This window comes from Tasmannia lanceolata, unplaced genomic scaffold (assembly GCF_043159265.1).
Source record: "Tasmannia lanceolata isolate RefF3 unplaced genomic scaffold, GAP_Taslan_0.1 ptg000006l, whole genome shotgun sequence".
Classification (NCBI taxonomy): domain Eukaryota; kingdom Viridiplantae; phylum Streptophyta; class Magnoliopsida; order Canellales; family Winteraceae; genus Tasmannia; species Tasmannia lanceolata.
In genome coordinates, this window is record NW_027518683.1 from 37055116 (window position 1) to 37077394 (window position 22279).

The 22279-nt window shown below is 45.3% G+C and overlaps 1 protein-coding gene across 1 annotated transcript; it reads right to left on the bottom strand.

The window, feature by feature from the left end:
* Window positions 1–2201: 2201 nt before the first annotated feature.
* LOC143878961 (uncharacterized) lies at window positions 2202–4268 on the bottom strand. Its single transcript, XM_077381174.1, has 2 exons — window positions 3141–4268; window positions 2202–2789 (listed from the first exon to the last, which is right to left on the bottom strand). The coding sequence occupies exons 1-2, from the start codon at window positions 4266–4268 to the stop codon at window positions 2202–2204; spliced, it is 1716 nt and encodes a 571-aa protein (XP_077237289.1).
* Window positions 4269–22279: the final 18011 nt, after the last annotated feature.

Below are 22279 nucleotides of genomic sequence, written 5' to 3' on the forward strand. Positions count from 1 at the left end.
CTTAGGCGACATATCTTTCATTTCTTTTGTGTGTGCTTCTTATTCATCTCCGAGACATGCATGATTAGCTAGACGTTATCTCGGAGATATTCGTTCCCATTTCACATGATTTTCTCCCAAAACTCTTCAAAATTAATAATAAATGGCATAAGAGACCAGGTGCTAGCACTTGGGCGAATTGGGGGCGCCTAATCCCTTCCCCATTCGTCATCAGGCACGAACCCTTTGTATCTCTGGTTATCTGTTGCGACAGAGCACAGCATGGGATCCAGGGCCCACTTCCTTGGATGGCGACTCTTTCTTTGCTTAAGGTGCGTCTCGAATCCGGGCTAGTCCCCGAATCGAGAGGTATCTCACTTTACATCGCCGCTCATGCTGTGAGGGGCACTCTTTCGAGGGTTCCTTGGTGGGGCTCTCTTTCACGTGGATGGTCCAGAGACTCGCGCGGGGGCCCGTCCCCTCACGCCCGTCCCGGATCTGGTTCCACAGTACGTAGATAGCCTCCTTTAAAATTCGTCTCTCCACCCCCTTTTTTTTTTTTTTTTTTAATTTCTTTTGTCTCTGACTGGTTTCGTTTTCGTCTATCTTTCAGAGATGCAGCAGCAGTCGTTAGTGGATAAGATGAGGAAGGGGGCCTTCGGGACGGTCCGTCAGGGCCAGAAAAGGAAGGCCCCAGAGACGGCGAGTCCGGCTCCGACTCAGGACGCACCGCCCCAGCCCAAGCCCAAGAGTTCGGTGAAACTGGTGAGTTCATCCGGCCGGGGCGCAGGGTCCTCGAAGACCGTGGCGACGTCTGCTGGCACCCTTCCGCCCCCGACGAGGCACGGTGATAACGTTTTTCGGCCGAACTGGGCCGTCCAAAAGACTGATTCCGGCCTTGGAGAGAGCCGGGTGGCTGTAGAGATTCAAACTAAATGTATTCTTGACAAAGACAAGCAACAGGTTCTCCACGAGCCGCCGGCTACGGCCGAAGAGGCCGTATTCTCTTCTCTTTATCAGGTAAGATGGCTGACGAGTACGCTTACTCTTTGCTCGCCTTCTGCTTTGTTTGCTTGTGTTAACACTTGCTCCTCTGTATTTTTACAGATCGGAGTGTACTTCAATGATCTGCGGGGGAAGAGTAAGAAATTCTCTGATGCTATAACTAAGTCTGAGGAGGAGAATGGGAAGTTGAAAAAGGAGGCGAAGGAGCTGAAGAAGTCCGTAGAAAAATCTGCCGAAGAGATCAAGCGGCTGAGAGAAGAGTTTGCCGCTCAGCTGGCCGCGCAGAAGGAGGAGGCGACGGAAGCCCTCAACGCTCAAAGGGAGAGAGCCCTATCGAGGCAGGCGACTGCCGTTCAGGAGAAGGAGGACGAACTCCTTCTTCTATCTAGTGAGGCCTACAAGATAGGGTTCTTTGACTGCCTTGGGCAGGTCAAGGATTCCAATCCGGGCGTTGACCTGTCGAGGATGGTTATACCTGATCCACCGGCGCTCACTGACGAGGAGCCGGCCGCAGCTGACGCACTCTTGCCCCCGGGGGCAGATCCAGCGCGGGATGGGGGCGATGAGGCGCCCTGAGTTCTTTTCCTCCCCTTTTTTGGCGATTTCTTGATTCCTTTTTGTAATGGCCCCTTGGAGGCCCAACTCCCTTTTGTAATGGTCCTCTGAGGCCCCAACATATGAATGGAAAGAACTTTTGTTTGTCTAACTCTTCAATGCTTGTCCGTCTCTAGTTTATACTGCTTTTTTGTATGATGCGTAACTATCGCTCCAGGTAGGAGTCATGGACTTAGGAGTGGACTCCCGATTCTTTGCGGAGACGAACCGTGGCGAACCAAACGTCGAGTACCCTAGTTTTAGTGAACTGGGTTTCGAAGGAGCTTTGGTTTTTTGCATCCGGGCTGGTTCCGGACCAGGAGTGGGCTCCCGGTCTTTGCGGAGACGAGCCGTGGCGAACCAAACGTTGAGTACCCTAGTTTTAGTGAACTGGGTTTCGAAGGAGCTTTGGTTTTTGCATCCGGGCTGGTTCCGGACCAGGAGTGGGCTCCCGGTCTTTGCGGAGACGAGCCGTGGCGAACCAAACGTTGAGTACCCTAGTTTTAGTGAACTGGGTTTCGAAATCTGACGGACACGAAGGCATTTGCAAAAAGAAAAGGTTCTTTCATTCACATTCAGGAGATATTTACAAAGTTTTTTTTTTGTGTGTGTCGGCTACTTTGCTACTGATGATATTTGCGAAGGTTCTTCGAGTTCCAGGCATGTGGTAATAGTTGTTCCTCGAGTGTTTCCAGTCTATAACTTCCCGGGCGAATCACCTCTTTTACTCGGTAAGGCCCTTCCCAGGTTGGGGAAAGCTTTTCGGCCTTCTTGGGTTGGGAGATAGCAGCTTTCCTTAAGACAAGATCTCTAACTCGAAACTCTCTAGGGCGTATCTTCGAGTAATGGTAGCGAGATACTTTCTGCTTGTAGGCGGCGACTCTTATTCGGGATTCTTCTCTGGCCTCCTCTAATAAGTCAAGATTCGCGCGGAGCCCGTCACCGTTGAGCTGTTCGTTGAAGTTGGAAATTCTAGCGGACGGGGTGCCTACATTGACAGGTATTACCGCCTCTGTTCCGAAGGACAGGTTGAATGGGGACTCACCCGTTGGTGTGCGCGGGGTGGTGCGATAGGCCCATAGGACGTGATACAGCTCATCTGCCCATCGACCAACTTTTTTGTCCAGTCTTTTCTTGATCCCTTGCAGCAGGATTCGGTTTGTGACTTCTGTCTGCCCGTTGGTCTGTGGGTGTGCTACGGAGGTGAACCTCTGCGCAATTTTCAGGTCGGAGCAAAACTTCCGAAAGTTTCGGCAGTCGAACTGTTTGCCGTTGTCTGTTATCAGGGCGCGAGGAATCCCGAATCTACAGACTACTGATTTCCAGAAGAAGTTCTGCACATTCTGTTCAGTGATCTGGGCTAGAGGTTCAGCCTCCACCCATTTGGTAAAGTAATCAATAGCCACCACTACGAAGGTGCGCCTTCCGGAGGCCGGTGGGAAGGGGCCCAAGATATCCATTCCCCAAATAGCGAAGGGTAGCGGGCTGACAATTGGGGCCATAGATACGGCGGGCTGATGAATGGTGGGGGAGAACTTTTGGCATTTCTCGCATCTCTTTACCAGGGTCAGCGCGTCTTGTCTCAACGTTGGCCAGTACAGACCTCTAAGGAGGACTTTGATCGCCAGGGCTTTGCCCCCCAAGTGCTCCCCGCAAATACCTTCGTGTGTCTCCTGCAGGGCATACGTGGCGTCGCTGGGCCGGAGACACTTTAAGTATGGGAGAGTATAGGATCTTTTGAACAAGTTCTCGCCATCAAGTGAAAAACGGGCTGCTCTTTGGATCACCTTGCGCGCTTCTCTCTTGGCCTCAGGCAGTTTCCCACTACGCAGGTAGTCGACGATCTCATCCATCCAGCAGGGCTCGTGTTCCACCTGCATTATCTCAGCAGCCTTTCTTTCGATACTGGAGGCCTGTAGGAACTCCATGCATATATTCCCGAGAGTCGTGTATCCGGATGCGGCCAGCTTGGACAGTACATCTGCCTTTGTGTTGTCCGTTCTGGGGATTCTGACAACCTCAAAACTTCTGAACTTGGAGGATAGTTGCCGGACCTGGGAGAGGTATTTAATCATTCGCTCGTCGCGGGCTTCGTATATACCTTGGATTTGGTTGGCGACCAACTGGGAGTCACAGTAAGCTTTCAATCTCTGGGCTCCGGTCTGGACTGCAAGATTCATTCCGGCGAGGAGTGCTTCATACTCAGCCTCATTGTTGGAAGCGCGAAAGCCGAACCTCAAGGCGTAGTCTAGTGTGAAACCGTCCGGCCCGGTTAAAACCAGACCGGCTCCGCAACCAGCCTTGTTTGAGGATCCGTCCACGTGCACTTCCCAAAGTGCTTCGGCGATTGAAGGATCATGCTCAACTGGTGGCATGGGGATGGTTCCTGCTCTGGCTTCACCTTCTGCTGGTTCTCCGGCTGTAGTAGCACCTTTCGCTGCTGGGGCTTGGGCGATTTCAGGTTCGGCGATCTGCTGGGGGATGGAGCACTCAGCTACGAAATCTGCCAATACTTGAGCCTTGATCGCGGGCCTGGGCATGTACCGGATGTCAAATTCACTCAATTCCACGGCCCATTTAACCAATCGTCCTGAAGTATCTGGCTTGTGGAGGACTTGTCTAAGCGGCTGGTCAGTTAGGACCTTTATCGTGTGAGCTTGGAAATACGGTCTCAACTTCCTGGCCGCCATTACCAGCGCGTAAGCCAATTTCTCGACCCGCTGGTACCTTATTTCGGCGTCGTGCAAGGCTTTGCTAACGTAGTAGACCGGTTTTTGTTGGCTGCGCTCTTCACGAACTAGGACCGCAGCCAGAGCCAGGGGGCTTATAGATAGATACAAGATTAGCTCCTCACCGGGCTCCGGTTTTGTCAATAGCGGTGGAGAGGACAAATATTGCTTCAGCTCCTCGAAGGAGGTTTGGCATTCCTCTGTCCAGGGCGAGGTTTTGAGGCCTTTGACTGCGTTGAAAAAAGGGAGACACCTCTCTGCAGATTTTGAGACGAAGCGCCCCAGCGCGGCTATCATCCCTGTCAGTCGCTGCACTTCTCTGATGGTTTTCGGCGGAGCGAGCTCCACCACGGCCTTGATTTTTTCTGGATTGGCCTCTATCCCTCTCTGGCTGACCATAAACCCCAGAAACTTCCCCGAGCTGACCCCAAAAGTGCACTTGGTGGGATTGAGTTTCATCTTATTGTCTCTCAGGACTTGAAACGTTTCTTCTAGATCGGAGACATGATCTTGCGAGCTTAGGCTTTTCACCAGCATGTCGTCGACGTATAGTTCCATGTTGGCCAATCTGATTCCGGAAGAGTTTGTTTACAAGCCTCTGATACGTGGCCCCAGCATTCTTCAGGCCAAAGGGCATGACACGGTAGCAGTAAGTCCCCTGATCCGTTACGAAGGAGGTCTTCGGGATATCTGACTCATACATTCTGATCTGGTTATATCCAGAGAAGGCGTCCATGAAACTGAGCACTTCGTGACCTGCGGTGGCATCGATGAGCTGATCGATTTTTGGGAGCGGGTAGCTGTCCTTTGGACAGGCTTTATTCAAATCCGTGAAGTCGACGCAGGTTCTCCATTTCCCATTGGCCTTTTTCACCAGGACTACGTTTGCCAGCCAGTCCGGGTACTGGATTTCTCGGATGAAGTCAGCTCTTAGGAGTCTCTCCACCTCTTCTCTGATCGCCATCTGCCTTTCGAGGGCGAAGTGTCTCTTCTTCTGCTTCACCGGCCTGCAGGTCGGGTCGACACCTAGTCTGTGCGAACTGACCTCCGGGTTGATGCCGGGCATGTCCGTGGGGGCCCATGCGAAGACATCCGCATTGTCCTGGAGGAACTGGGTGAGGTTGTGCCGGACGCCGTCGTCAAGAGAGGAGCCGATCTGGACTACCTTTTCGTCATCTTTCTCGCACAGGGGGACGGGGACAAGGTCTTCGGCGGGCTGAGTTCCCTGAGCTTCGTCCCTCAAGTCCAGTAGCTCGATTGGCAACGACTCCGTCGCATTTCTGCCCTTAAGCGCCATTGCATAACATTCCCGAGATTGCGGCTGGTCTCCTCGAACTTCTCCCACGCCATTGGGCGTTATGAACTTCATCTTCTGGTGATAAGCGGACGCGACGGCGCGGATCAGGTTCTGGCCAGGCCGTCCTAAAATAGCGTTATAGACCGAGGTGGCCCTCACTACTAGGAAGTTGACCATGGCGAAGGCCTGGCAGGGCGGTTCTCCGACGAGGACAGGGAGCTCAATTTGTCCCTCAACCTTGACTACTTCTCCTGAAAAGCCGAAAAGATCTGAGTTTGCGGGCTTTAAGCGGTCGTCACCTATCATCATTCTTTCGAAGGGGTGATAGTACAGAATGTCGGCTGAGCTCCCGTTGTCTACCAGGATTTTCCTCAGCTCCCAGTTTGCGATGAGCATAGTCAGGACTAGGGCGTCGTCATGTGGTAATATCAGGCCGTCAAGGTCCGCGTCCGAGAAGGAGATCTCATTCTCCGTCTTCGCTTTCTTGCTGCATGTATGCACGGCATTGACCCGGCGCGCATATGCTTTCCGAGCAGCGGAGGAGGTGCCTCCAGCCGCCGGGCCGCCCATGATTGTGCCAATGACTCCTCTTGGTTGGGAGCCGTGTGCCTCTGGCGGTGGACTGGGCGGCGATGGAGACTGTCTTCGGACTGGGGGCGGTTGAGACCGCCGAGGGCTTCGGCCCTGGGGACCCTTCTCCTTGGGGTCACTCCCGCGGGTGTCACTCCGGACATATTTTTTCAAGTAGCCTCTGCTGATTAACTGCTCGATCTCCTCCTTCAGCTGTCGGCAATCGTATGTATCGTGTCCGTGGTCCCTGTGGAACCGGCAGTACTTCGATTTGTCTCTCCTGTTTCCCTTGGAGATCATTGGAGTTGGCCATTTTATGAACTCTTCTCCGCTGATGGCCGCCAATATATGCCTCCGGGAGGTGTTGAGAGGGGTGAAGTTTTCTTCCCTCCTGTGCGGGGATTTGTCCCTTCTGACGACCTTGTCGTCCCTGCACTGCTTAGCATGGGGCTTGTCTTGGTTCCTGTCATCAGAGGTTCTCCTCCGACTCGAATCCAGAGCTGCCAGTGTCTCTTCTACAGATATGTACTCCTCTGCCCCGGACATTAGGTCTGCCAGGGAGTGAGGATTCCGGCGGGCCACTGCTCGGTGGAAATCATTCGATCTAGCACCCGCGAGAAGCGCGTTCGTAACGGCCGAGGGGTCCAAATCTGGCACTTGGAGTGCCTCCCTGTTGAAGCGGCTGACGAAGGCTTTGAGAGGTTCATTATCCTCCTGCCGCAAGGTCATCAGGGATGCTGCTGTTTTCCTTGGCCTGCGGCTGCTCATGAAGTGACGAACTAGGTCTTCTCCGAAGTCCTCGAAGTTATTGATGGAGTTCGGTCGGATCCTTGAGTACCAATCCCTAGCTGCACCTGTGAGGGTTGTCGGGAATGCTCTACAGAGGAAACCGTCTGACGCACCGTGGAGGAGCATCAATGTCCGGAACGTCTCCAAATGGTCGACGGTGTCAGTGGTCCCATCATACTGCGGGATAGCTGGCATTTTAAACCCCATTGGTGCTGGGGCACTCATCACATCGTCGGTGAACGGCGTTCTGCTCGAGAACGCCCTAGACACAGGCCGGCCTTGATCCTTAGCCAGCTCTTCGATTCTGTGGCCCATCTCTTCTATCCTTCGCATCACTGGGTCGTCTTTATGTTCTGGTGATCTGTTTCTCCCCACGGATTGGCCTGCGGCAGAGCCGGAGTGGCTCTCCGGACTCCGACGACGGGACCCTGATTTCGCCTGTGGCGCGCGCTCCTCATGAGCTCGGCGCCTTTGCGCAGAGCGAGACCTAGACCTCCTACGGCGGTGCGGCTCTGTCTGCGCATGCCTGGCTATGGGGTGACGGACTTGTCCGGGGGAATGGTGAGTCCGGTCTTCACTACGACGCGACGACCCTCCCCTGTGGATTTCTGGCCTTTCGAGGACAGGTTGTGGAGCTTCCGGAGGAGGTTGGGGAGGCGCCTGGAGCAGCTGCTGATACTGACCAACGAGAGCGGTCATCTGTTGGAAGAGAGCTTGGACTTGCTCTGGAGTCGGCATGGAGTTAAGATTTACGGAGCGAGGCTGGTTTTGTTCAGCCGTGGCGGAGGCTGCCACTACCAGCGAGGCGAGTCGCTCACTCCGAGTCCTGCCGGGTAGCACGGCTCGGGTGGTCCGTGCGGTTGGCACCCGCGCACTCTTGCGTCCTGCCATTTTTGTGAAGTGGTTGGAACCACCTTTAGTTCAGTGGTCCCACGGATGGCGCCAATCTGTTAGGCCCAAAATCGGTTAACAGATATGGCAGTGACGTAAGAGCCGAGCTGGAGGGAAGTAGAGTCCGGATGAGCTGTGTTCTGCACAGGAGCAAACGAGGTCAGAATGACCGACCCGGAGTGTACTCCGGACAGGCCCTTCGACACTCAAGTCAGTATGAGCCGGAGTGAAGAGGGTGTTTTAAGAGTGGTGGGTGAGAATTCAATACCCGATTTATGAGCTTTGGAAGCCTTTTTATAAGGAAGGTTTGGGGTAGGTAGGGAGTTAATGCCTCCAACGCAGGTGTCGACCAGCTATAGGTTCGGGTTCACCTACCCCGAGGGAATTACCAAACTACCCCTGCTGGCGAGGGTCCTGCGGTGGGCCCTCCTCTAGCCACGTGTTGGAAGCTAACAGGCTGCTGCGTTGTCGCACCCCATCAGTTTGGATGTTGGTGGGTCTCGTAAAGATAATCCCAATCTTCTCTCTCAGTCGAAGATGTAGTTAAAGCTTATCCCAATCAATCTCTCATTGCATTGCAACTAAAAAATTGCCTTAACAGGGTTAAAGCTAACTTATTAAAGAGGAAAACCATCTAATTATGGATTCTTTATTGGAACGAAAAAATAGCATATAGATAACTGATAAAAGTGGAAAAGCGACCAATTAGGGATTTTTCTTTAACTCTAGTTAAAGAGACGGATTTTATTGCAAGAAAAATGATAGCTTGTCGAATTTGTAACCAATCATATCCAGAGTACATTGAAGCGGCTAATAAGCCACTTGATGCTAGCATTCCTCTAAAAAATAAAGGTTATTTTTTTTCCCCAAAAATTAAGGGGGGCAATTGCCCCCCTTCCCTTTCATGTGCCATCGCCCCTGGTCACGTGTGCAATATATCTACGGATACTGACAAATAAGGACGTCTCATGTATACATTTTAGCGTAGTTTTGTCATTTGGCATCAAGGTTTCCTTGGATTCCGTTGTTTTCTTGTCTTTGTGCTATGTGGACGTAGAACCTGCAGAAAGCACGGGAAATTTTGTAGCATGCCTAAGCTTAGGAAAACGAGTAAACGGGACCATCTTCCCTTCCCCAAAATACGCAAACAGAAAATGTTCATATTTTTACCGTACTACCTTTCTGTTGGGACTTGAGATTGTAAGCCATAAGTAAACGATAAGTTTCACATGAGCCCATTGGAGCTAATCAGAATGATCTAGACCCTTCATCTGGCAAGCCCCACCCTGTAGATTACATAGCGTGAAAATCATTTGAATGGAAGATTCCTAATATTTAGGCTGCCTACTTCACATGTGCGGATGCTAGAAGATTAGTTTTAAATATTATGGAATAAAGTACAGAGTAGGTCATGTAATCTCCAAGATGGGTCCGCTAAATGAAGCGACTAGATTCCATAATCCGTTTGGTTGCCGGTATTTTTTTGGTTCTCGGGACTTTTGTGGAACAAAATACTTCCTGGGAGATTGGTGGAAAAAAAACTCCCTGGAAGTATCCCGGTAAAATAAAAACTCCATGTTTGGTTGACCGGACTATGGTGGGAAAAAAACATCCCAGTAAAATAAAAATCCGCTTTGTTTGGTTGCTTGAACTGTTGGGAAGAAAAAAGTTCTTCTTTTGGTTATTTTGGTTCGTCGGATTTCGTGCGGGATTATTTTGGTTCCTGGGATTTTTTTTCCAGCTTTGGGTTTCATGCGGAGTTATTTTGGTTCGTGGGATTCTTTTGGGCCCACTATATAACCAGCAACCAAACGTGGGTTTCCTGCGGAAATTCCACAAAAGTCCCAAGAACCAAAAAAATTATGGCATCCAAAAGAAGGTGGGCAACATAAGCTTTTCTCACTTACGGGTGCAACTCTAGTTGGGTTGGGTCAGGTTGAAACCAACCCTAATCAGGTCTAAAACCCTAAACTGTCAACCAGACCCTGACCCGACTCTACTCTCAACCTGATTACCCAAATTGGGAAATTTGGTCGAGTCGGTCAGATTCTAGTTGAGACATTAAATTTTCGGGTCGAGTCGGGTTGACCAGGTTATGGTGATGTCTTTCTCCTTTCGGTTTGTATGTTCTTAAAAACCAAAACAGAAAAATAATAGAATTTTTTGTTTTTCAAATGTCGGATTTTGATGCTGGTCGAGTTAACCCGGCACCTCAACCCGAACTCGAACCCGACTCAACTCAAACTCAACCCGACTTGCGATATTTTCGGGTTGAACCCGACATGTACGCGTTGAACCCGACCCGAGTTGCACCCCTAATCTCATTTGCTTCCCATAGTAACAATCCTTAAAGAGGGATTAAATTTAGTAAATTTGTTTTGCTATCAAATGACCAAATTACTCTATTCATTAAAAGCTCGTATTAGTAATCATATGACCAACACTGTCATACTCAGTTATAGTATCATTACTCGAGGGATTAAAGGCATGTTTGGCACAAATAAAAAATATTCCATGTAGGGCTACGCGAGTGAGTGAGAATTCTGATAGGATGGGTGTCATGAGGCCAAAATATGGATCTATGATCGTGCGGCTGATAGAGAACCTACGCTTGATACCTACAAACATAGATAAAGGGGGTCAAGGGGTCCGGGCTTGATCCTGGACAACCACTTCGATACCCAAGTAAGATTTCAACTTCAACCAAATAAATGAACCAGCAAGATAATGGCGTAGGTAACTAGATTACCAGACCCATCTAACGGTTCTTTATGGGGTGTGAGTGATCCAAAGATGGGGTAGGGTCCGGGGAAAGGGGAGTGATGGTGTCTAGCACCTTTCTCTCCTCCTTATCACTCCCCACGCAGATGTCACCTGGAGTTTTCTTAGAGCATGGAAACGCACTGTCGACTGGAGAAAGAAACTTATGCCTGATCCTTCAGACTTCAATAAATTCGATCTGGCGAAGATTATGGCTGGTGACCCCATTGATGTTTCTGAATTCAAAGAGGAGAAGAATCTGAAGAGGTATAAGCTATATCGAGCCCCTAGTGGGAGAATTTTGAAGGTACGTGAAGAGGTGGGAGAGAGCTCTGCCAGTTATCGTGGTGAGCCCTACTCCTCCTAGTTGGTCCTTCCACTCTTTGACTTTCTATCCTCAACAATTGTTCATGTCACTGAATGTCATTTCATCGTTTGTTGATGGCAGATATGGCATCAAAAGATACTCCCTCCAAGGGAAAAGTGGTCGTGGGGGAATCCTCAAAGAGTACGGTTGGGGTTAAGGACAAAACCCCATCTTCCCCTATTTAAGGGGTAGAACCTTTCGCCAAAAAGGCTGCATCCTTGCGCGCTCTCGAAGGAAAATCCGCTCATTCCCTCAAGGCCAAGTCTACTATTATGTCTGATCCCCCGAGCCGAGTGGAAGGATCCAGCATGACAAAGCTAATTCTGGGTCAGACTCCCCTGGTTGACCAACAACTAAAAATGCAAGGGGAAATGGTCAAACCGAACTAGAGAATAGGAGAGGAAGATAATGGTCTTCAAAATCCGCGGGTTAGCATGGAGATGGGCCTTATGACTGCGCTACCCGGCGAGGAGGCCGAGTTGGAGGGTCACTCCCTAAAGTTGATCGCTGTCCATTATCTTAACTTTGCGCATGGCGTAAGTGTCCTTTTTTCCTTTTTCGCTATATGAACCTTTCCTTTCCCCCTTCCTTCTGTGGTTACTCTTGAGTGATATTACACAGGCCCAGAGTTTTACGAGGAGGATGCTGGAACACATGCTTGAAGACGAGTCTGAACTGAACACTTTTCGGGAGAAATATTCTCGCACAGATGATCGTATTAGAAGACTGGAGGAAGACCTAGGAAAGGCCCAAGCAGAGAACGCATCATATGTTGACACTGTGAAAGACCTCACTGATAAACTTAGGTGGGCCAAACAAAGGAGAGACCAAGCTGAGAACAATCTGCTCGTCGCCCGGACCACTCGTGCTGAGGATCTGGCTAGGGCTCGAGAAGAGTGGTGAGATTCTACAGAATTTCACATGGCGGCAACAATCTTCTGCTTACATGTCAAAATTGATGCCTTTTCCGAATGCCGTCAACGAGTACATGAGATCGATCCTTCTTTCGCCTTAGACCAGCTGATGCAAGATTCTGAGAAACCTACGCATGAGGCAACTTCGCAAGAGGGAGCGAGAGGAACAGGGGACGGGGAAGCAACAGAGGTACCCACGGAAACTGTGCCCCCTTTGGAAAAGAATCAATAGGTAAGTACTTCTCCTCATTCCCATTGGATTTTTCAATAACTTATGGAACTTTTAATTGGCCCTGTAGAGGTCATTATGTTGGGTTTGTCATAACTATGGTATATACTCTGTTCCTTGGTAGCTAAGTTTTACCTACAAACCTTTTTAGTTTATGTATAAATGCTCGTTCATACTTTTCATTACCAATTTCTGAGAGATCGTATGCTGACTCTTCCTGATATGGAGAACGTCGAACCCATCCCTGGATGGTTATAGGAGAGAAAGAATGCCTCTACCACACCGATATGGGTGCGATGTTTGGGTATTCCTTTTATATGACAGTCACCTTTCTCTCGAGTGATTAGCTCGGAGTCCGTAGGCCCGCCTGTCCTTTGTAGGAGCAGGTCTTTTACATGGGAAGCGTTTTAGGGTATTATTCGGGGGATCATTCCCAATTTCACCTCTTAACTTCCTGTTCCCTTCCGGGCCAGCTCGTGGCTTGGACCAGAGGGTGGAGATCCATATTGATTCTTTTGTAGATATTCGAGAAAACGTCATTTCATTAATCATTAACACGATTACAGAGTGACGTCGATCTTGCCAAAAGAAAACAAAACACAAAATACATTGTACTTTTTTCAAACAACCTTACCTATTGATTCTACTGATAAAATATTCGCAAATTGTCCATGCTCTAGCTCCTAGGAACAAGAGTGCCATCGAGATGTTCCAATTGGTAGGCTCCAAGTCGGAGTACTCGAACGACTCGGTAGGGACCCTCCCATCTTGGGGCGAGTTTTCCTGAGTTCGTCGCAATACTAAATCACCTGGCTGAACTGACTGGTTCTTTGTCCTTGAATTATAATATCGAGCAACTTTTTGTTGGTATGCCACGATCCGTAATCGGGTCTGTTCTCCTTTCTCCAAGATAAGGTCGAGGTTATTTCTGAGAAACTCAGAATTTTCTCTTTCATCAAAATTCTCTACTCTGAAGGACGAGATCCGACTTCTACAGGAATATCCGCTTCCACACCAAATGTTAAACTGAACGGGGATTCACTAGTAGTAACCCGCGGCATTGTTCGGTAAGCCCATAAAACGTTAGGTAATGCATCGATCCACGACTTGCCTGCCGCCTCCAGGTGCTTCTTGAGGCTCTGGAGTAGTATGTTGTTTGTTACTTCTACTTGGCCATTAGCCTGCTGGTGTTCGACTGACGCGAATCTCTGCTCTATGCTGAGTTTATCGCAGAAATCAAGAAACTCCGATCATGCAAATTGAGTCCCCTTGGAATCCCGAAGCGGCAGACAACATCATAGTAGAAAAACTTTTCGGTCGCCTTAGAATTTGGTTTCACAATAGCTTTAACTTCCACCCATTTAATAAAGTAATCAATGGCGACGTAGAGCATAGTATGCCCTCCCGGAGCCTTTGGGAACGGACCCACCAAGTCCATTCCCCACATTGCAAAGGGCATGGGGCTGGACACTGATGTGTACGGAGTTGCCGGTTGCCGAGGAATTGTTGCAAATTTTTGACAAGGACCACACCTTTAGACAAATTTCTTGGCGTCATGAAGAATGGTCGGCCAAAAGTACCCGTACCTCACGATCTTCTGTGCTAATGTTCTACCTCCCCCGTGGTCGCCACAAATTCCTTCATGCACTTCCCTTAAAGCATAGTCAGATTCAAATGGCATGATGCAATGGAGGTACGTCCAATGTATGAGAGTTTATACAACTTCTCTCCATGAAGTATGTAATGGGCTGAAATAAACAAGAGGGGGGTGAATTGATTTTAAACACTAAATTATCCCTTTTGAAAATTTAAGTAGTGAACCTAGTTTGAATTTTCTTCTTTAGATTAGATTTTTGGTTACTGCAAGAAAGATTAAAAATAAAAGAAATACCAAACCAAAAACAAGAATGAAGGTGCAAGAAAAAGGAAAGAACACACCGATATATAGTGGTTCGGGCAAAGCCCTACTCCACTCTTCTTAAGATCGTCCTTAAGGTTTTCCACTATTGGAGACCTCCACAATGCCCGGCTCCTAGGCGATTACACTTCCAAGGGATATTAAATAAGGATGCCCTTACACCTTTACACCGACTCTCCTTCTTCGCCGAGTTTTAAGCGATGCTCCCTAAGGTATTAAGGTAGGATTCCCTAGCCACCTTTACAAGAAATGGAAGTTGAATAGCTTGGCTTCTCTTGAAAGCTTGATGCAATTTGTAGTCCCTTGATTGCTCTTGAATAATGGTTGCAAGTGAAAGCCCTAAATCCCAACTCAATAGATTTGCAAGTTGCAAGGCAAGTTTGGGAAGAAAAACAAAATCTTAAACTCAAATGGGTTGCAAGTATTCTTGAATGCTTAAGGAGGTTTTTCAAATGTTCAAGAGAGAGGAAATAATCCTCTTGATGTTGTATATATAACTTCCTTACAAAATATGATCGTTTGGGGGTGTAGATAACAAAAATCACAAATTAATTCAAATCCCAACGGCTCTTTTTTGGTCTGTCGCGAGGTTCTCGGAGTTCCGAGAACCATTCTCGGAGTTCCGAGAGAACGGCCAGAAGAAGAAAATATTCTACTGGATCATTTCTCGGAGTTCCGAGAAAATGGCCAGAAGCTACTGGACCATTTCTCGGAGTTCCGAGCTCGGAGCTCCGAGCTCGGAGCTCCGAGAAAAATCTCGGAGTTCCGAGAAGCCTAAAAATCAGCAGATTTTGTGTTTTTATTGCTTGTTTGATTTTTTGGCTTTTGGAACTCAACTCCTATGATAATTTTGGAATGTTTATGAGGGTCCCAACATGTTGGTCCACCACATAACCATTCACTAATCCATTTTAAGTTCTTAAGTGTGTTTGAAAAACTCTTTTAAAAAACACTTTGCCTTGTCTTGGAAATCTAAAGAGAAAGGATGTACAATGATACCTATGTAACCTTCAACTTCTCTTTAGTCTTGGTCTTCAATTGATCTTCCATCTTTTGTATGCTTGCTTGAGAGATGATGTGAGCTCCACTTAGCTCCTTTGACTCTTGTGTTGGTACGTCTTCAAGCATGACCATGTAGTGTGTTGGTTTCTTCAATGATCAATCCTATCTTAAACACAACACTTCAAGGTAAATTGATTAGTATTCAATAACACAATCAATTATGTTTAGAATCATCAAAACAAGATAGGAGAGTAGACCCTTGGGCTTACAATCTCCCCATTTTTTATGATGACAAACAAAATTGATTATGAGGTGTGTGTGGAGTGACATAGTAGGCAAGTGATTGCTGGAACTCACCCTCAATATATGCACACAGATAAATTATAACAATTAAAAGCATATGGTACATATAGTCAATTGAATAGATAATCAATTTCAAACTTCTCCCCCTTTTGTCATCGACAGAAAGGGTGAACTAAAATATACAGCATATTTAGGAGTAAATGAAGATTGAGTTAGATACTCCCCCTAAATCAATGCTTATGGTATAAAAATATTTAGCCAAGTAATGCACATATACCTGTTCATGATCGAGATGTTGACATAAGTCAAATTGTTAAGTATTTTTAATTAAAGTGAAGGTACCTCTCCAACTTAGAAAACTAAGAAGGCTAAGAGTACCAATTGAGTGATTTTTAAGATTAATATTTGACATCTCATTCATGCAGATACTACCAAACAAAGATGATATATATAAATACTATATAGATAAGCTGGTGAAAGGCACAAAGTATTTATTTGGCAATTTCTTTGACTTGATCCGCACTCCAAATATTTAAGGCACTTCGGATATAGCAAATTCTATCATCACTAAGGGGTTTTGTAAAGATATCCGCCAATTGATCCTCAGTGTTGATATATTTTAAGCAAATATCCCCTTTTTGTGAGTGATCTCTATTGAAGTGGTGCCTAATCTCAATATGTTTTGTTTTAGAGTGTTGTATGGGGTTCTTTGTCAAACTTATAGCACTAGTATTGTCACATTTAGGGCTGGCAATTTCACCCGAAAAAGCGGGGATCCGCCCCGCCCCGTTTGGGGAGGGGATTCCCCGATTTGAGAGGGTAAGGGCAAGGGGAAGGGGATTTTAAAAATTCCCCGGTGCGGGGAGGGGAAGGGGAAGGGGATGGAGTTGTCCCCTCCCCGACCCGCCCTGCCCCGCCTCGCCCCGTTAATCAATGCCATTTTTTGTATATTTTTAAGTGTTTTTTTTTAGGAAAACTACTAGAAACTCTGTGGATCGGCTACAAGATTCCCCCAAACATAGACTTAGCTTGTCTTTTCCTTTTAATTAGCTTCTGAGAGCATTTTGGGAACTATAATAACCTTTTGATAGATGTTGAAATAATAAAGACAAGCTGAGTGAGTGAGTGTATGCAATTATCAAAAAATCGTAGTGCCAACATCGGTAGCCAAAATAAATTGCATTTTATTATTAAAAGTATGGTATGGCCCGCACCATACGATGATCCAAACCATCCATTAGATGGGGCACACCCTAAATAGGTTGTGCCCCAAAAATCATTTCCATAGGCTGATCCTAACCCTCCGATCTATAGAGGAATAGGATCATGCAGTACCTCTACAGATCGGAGGGTTAGGATCAACCTAAGGAAATGATTTTTTGGGCGCAACCTATTTAGGGTGTGCACCATCTAATGGATGGTTTGGATCATCCTATGGTGCGGGCCATACCTTACTTTTAATAAAGTCAGGAGTGCGATCATCAGAATACAGTAGTGCTCATAACATTTCCCAAAATTAATGATCCAAAATGGGGTTTGGATGTTGGGTACTCTAAGTGGCAGGCTATGATACCACTTGATCTAAAATTGAAGTTGGATCGAATCCAATTAGCAATGTGCGGAAATCCCATCATCCAACAACAGCTACTGTCGGTCCAATGGCTCCATCCATCCATCGTCCACACACAAATACCGAATATGGATCTGCCCTCTCTTATTAAATCTTCAAGTAAAAAAACACTGCAAACAAGTGAAATCTGGACGTTCGTTGCTGCCCAGCATTTCAATCAATATATAAAGAAGAGAAGACAAACTCCTTATACCAATCTCTTGCTAATTTAATTAACAGCTAGCCTATCGATTGTTAGTTTATAACATTTTTATATATTGAAATTGCATCAAGTTGATTAGGGACACCCAGCATTAGTGTATCAATGACTAAAGAGGGGGTAATGTTGGGGCGGGGATTTTGTCCCCGAAGGATGCGGGGAGGGGAAGGGGAGGGGAAGGGGATTAGATATTCCCCGCGGGGAGGGGAGGGGGATTCCCCACCATCCCCGCAGAGGGGAGGGGAAGGGGAGGGGGGAAATTCCCCGCAGAGGGAAAGGGGTAGGGGACCCCAACATCCGGCCCCGAACCGCCCCGTTGCCAGCCCTAGTCACATTGGATGAGAATATTTTTCATTTTAATTGCATAGTCCATCAATGTACTTTTCATCCATAGGACTTGTGCACAGCAAGCTCCAGCTGCCACATATTTTGCTTCTGTTGTGACAGAGCTACTGAATTTTGTTTCTTGCTAAACCATGAAACAAGTGATTTTCCCAAGAATTGACAAGTCCCACTAGTGCTTTTCCTATCCACTCTACATCCAGCAAAGTCTGCATCTGAATATCCAATGAGAGTGAAGGCAGATGATCTTTCATACCATAGTCCCAGACTTTGGGTTCCTCTTAAGTACTTGAAGATCTTCTTGACTGCCGATAGGTGAGACTCTTTTGGATCCGATTGAAATCGAGCACAGAGACAGACATTAAACATAATGTCTGGTCTGCTGGCTGTCAAATAGAGTAAGCTACCTATCATACCCCTATACATCTTTTGATCTATAGATTTGCCAAATTCATCATTTTCTAGCTTAGCAGTTGTACTCATGGGAATTCTTGATGTTTTACTGCTATCCATGCCGTACTTCTTTAGTAACTCCTTTTTATATTGTTTAATTTGGAGTCCTAAGAAGTAGGTTAACTCACCCATCATGCTCATTTCAAATTCATTTTTCATTAGAGTTGCAAATTCATCACACATTTTTTGATTAGTTGAGCCACAGATGGTGTCATCTACATAGATTTGTACAAGGAGGATATCCTGATTTTCTCTCTTGATAAATAAAATTTTATCCACCTTTTCCATCTCAAATCCTTTTTCAACTAGAAAAGTGCAAAGCCTCTCATACCAAGCTCTAGGAGCTTGCTTTAATCCATATAAAGCTTTATCAAGCCTGAAGACATAATTTGGATGTTTGAAGTTTTCAAAACCTGGAGGTTGCTCAATATACACTTCCTCCTGGATATAGCCATTTAGGAAGGCACTTTTGACATCCATTTGATATAGTTAAAATCCTTTATGAGATGCATATACCAAGAGTATCCTAATAGCTTCCATACGGGCAACAGGAGCAAATGTCTCATCATAGTCTATTCCTTCCTCCTGATTGTACCCTTGGGCTACAAGCCTAGCTTTATTTCTAGTGATAATTCCATTTTCATCCAATTTGTTTCTATACATCCATCTCGTGCCAGTGACTGGATGATCACTAGGTCTAAGTACTAGCCTCCACACCTTGTTCCTTTCGAATTAACTCAACTCTTCTTGCATAGCCATCAACCAATATTCATCCTTTTCGACTTCCTTGATGGACTTAGGCTCTAATTCGGATAGGAACGCCAAGTTGTTGCTCACACTACGATAGTATGATCTAGTTCTTACCGGCGATGTGGCATCACCTAAGTTTTGGGATTCAGGATGATCTACCAATATTCTTCTATCCCTAGGCAATGAGTCATCATCTACATTTTCTACTTCCTCACTAGGCAATGTATTACTTGTAGATGCATGGGAAGGAACATTTGTCTTAGGTAATAGATGTTCAATAGGTTCATCCTCATCATGTGGCATTTCTTGAGGTGTTGGCTCTCTCTCATCAAATGTCACATGCATGGATTCTTCTACAACTAGCTTTCTTCTATTAAATACTCTATATGCCTTGCTATGTGAAGAATACCCTAAGAATATGCCATCATCCGACTTCCTATCAAATTTGTGTAAATTATCTTTAATGTTCAAGATGAAGCATTTACAACCAATCACTCTAAAATAGCTTATATTTGGTTTCAAGTTTTTCCAAAGCTCATAAGGTGTTTTCTTAGATTGGCCTTATATATACCCTATTTATGATATAGCAAGCGGTGCTAACCGCCTCTGCCCAAAAGTATCTAGGGAGATCATTTTCATGCAACATAGTTCTAGCCATTCTTGGAGGGTTCGGTTCTTTCTTTCTACAACCCCATTTTGTTGAGGTGTCTTGGTGCCGAAAAATTGTGTTTGATGCCATGTTCATTACAGTAAGTGTCAAAATGTACATTTTCAAATTCCGTTCCATGGTCACTTCTAATGTAAGATATGGCAATACCTTTTTCATTTTGTATTTGATTACACAATTTAAGGAAATTTTCATAGGTTTCATCTTTATGTGCTAAAAATATGACCCATGTCAATCGTGAGTAGTCATCCACGATGACAAACACGTACCTCTTTCCGCCTAAGCTACTTGTCTTCATTGGTCCAAAAAGGTCCATATGAAGTAGTTACAAGGGGTAGGTGGTTGAAATCATATTTTTAGGGGCAAATGAGCTTTTTAATTGTTTTCCTAATTGACAAGTTCTACAAATATGATCTTTGGTGTATTTGAACTTAGGCAATCCTCTAACAATTTCTTTTGAGGAAAGGGTCGAAATGAGATCCAGTCCGGCATGACCCAACCTCCTATGCCACAACTAAGAATCTTCACTAATGGCATTAAGACAAGTCATATTTTGGAGTCTAAGATCATCTAGTCCAATAATGTAAATGTTATTGTCTCTAGAACCTATGAATTTCACTTCTCCATTTATCTTATTTTTAACAATGCATTTGTCGAGGTTGAAGACTACTTCAAAACCATTATCACATAATTGACTAATGCTAATAAGATTATGGGATAAGCCATCAACATAAAGCACATCATGTATGGGAGAGGTAGAGTTACCTATGGTGCCTTCTCCTTTGACTTTTCCTTTCTTGTCATCTCCAAAGGTAACATCTCCACCATCCTTGAGTGATAGGGATGCAAATTGAGTGAGGTCTCCGGTCATATGTCTAGAGCATCCACTATCAAGGTACCATGTGTTCTTCTTGTTATGGCTTTTAAGGCATACCTACATATGAATAGGCAAGTGAGATCATTTTGGTACCCAAATCTTCCTAATCTTGCTATGTTCATTTATTTTCACTTTAGAGTTCAATTTGATTTTATCTTGTTTAGCATGCATGCAAGCAACTTTATAATGACCTTCTAAACCACAATAAAAATAAGTTTTTGTACTACTAGAAGAAGCCTTTACAAGTTTGTTTTTATAGTTGGATATTGTAGTATTCCATTTGTGTCCAAGTCCACTTTTATCATGTGGCATTCTTTGAATGTTAACAAGCCTATCCAATTTCAATGAACTATGTTCAAAATTTTCAAATAGTTTCTTTAGTTTATCATATTCAAAAGATAGTTTACTATTTTCATGCTTTAGTTTGTTGTTTTCAATAGAAAGTTCTTGATGATTTTCATTTAAGATTTTGATAGAAGCATTTAAATCATGAATTTCAACTTTGTATTTTTCATTTTCATCCTCTAAAAATTCATGGTCTTTCTTTAACCAACCAAATTCTTTTATCATGTTAGAGAGAGAATTTTCAAGTGATGCATTTTTATCAAATTCAATCTCAAGTTCATCATGTGCATTTTGCAAGGAATCTAGAACTTCTTTTAAAACAATGACATTATTTAAAGTATTTACCTCTTGATTGTCGTTTGTTGAGGCCATGAAGCAAACGTTTCTTGCAATCAAGCAATCTTCTCCATCGTTTTGTTCGCCTTCACTTTCAATTTCCTCATCCCATGTGGCGGTCATTCCTTTCTTGCCTTCTCTTCTCTTGAAACGATTGTTTGAAGAAGGCTCATTGTTGAGTGGACAATCCGGGCGAATGTGTCCAAGCTTCTTGCATCCATAGCATCGGGGTTGAGACGATCCATCACCGAGCTCTTCTTTCTTCTTGAATGGAGGATTGGTCCTTCTATTTTTCATGCCTCCCATGTTCCTTTGGAAGAATTTGATCCTTCTTGTTAGGAGGGCAACTTCATCTTCCATGTCTTCCTTTACATCTTCATTGTCACCTACATTACAAGCAAAAGCAACTCCTCCTTTTTCAATTTTAGTTTCAATTTCGGGTGCTTTTGTTTTGAAAATCATTTCATTGGTTATCAAAGACCCTATTAATTCATCTAGGTTTAATGTATTCATATCCTTGGCTTCGGTGATTGCGGAGGTTTTGGATTCCCATGACAAAGGTAGGGATCTAAGGATTTTGGTCACTAAATCTCTATTTGAAAATTGCTTTCCAAGTCCCCTTAATCCATTTACAAGGTTTGTGAATCTAGTGTACATGTCGGCAATAGTTTCATCGGGTGTCATTTGAAAGAGTTCATATTGCCTAAATAAGTGATTCATTTTAGATTCTTTGACTTGGTTGGTTCCCTCATGGGTGACTTCTAAGGTGTCCCAAATTTTTTTAGCCGAATTCAAATTTGACACTCTATTGAATTCTCCGGGAGACAAAGCACAAATTAGGGAATTCATGGCTTTGGCGTTGTAGTTTGAGGCTTGTTGTTCGGCTTCGGTCCAATCATTTAGATTTCTAGTGGGTAATATATATTCATTATTAATTGCTCTCCACATTTGGTAATCTTGGGTGAAAAAGATTTTCATTTTGGTTTTCCAAAATCCATAGTTTGTTCCATCAAAGTAGGGTGGCCTAGTGTTTGAGTAACCTTCATGATGTTGAGGATGATTTGCCATTTTTAGAATTTTTACTCTAGACCGGTTAGGGTTTTAAAAATTAGAGACAAGGCTCTGATACCAATTGAAATAAACAAGAGGGGGGGTGAATTGATTTTAAACACTAAATTATCCTTTTTGAAAATTTAAGTAGTGAACCTAGTTTGAATTTTCTTCTTTAGATTAGATTTTTGGTTAGTGCAAGTAAGATTAAAAATAAAAGAAATACCAAACCAAAAACAAGAATGAAGGTGCAAGAAAAAGGAAAGAACACACTGATATATAG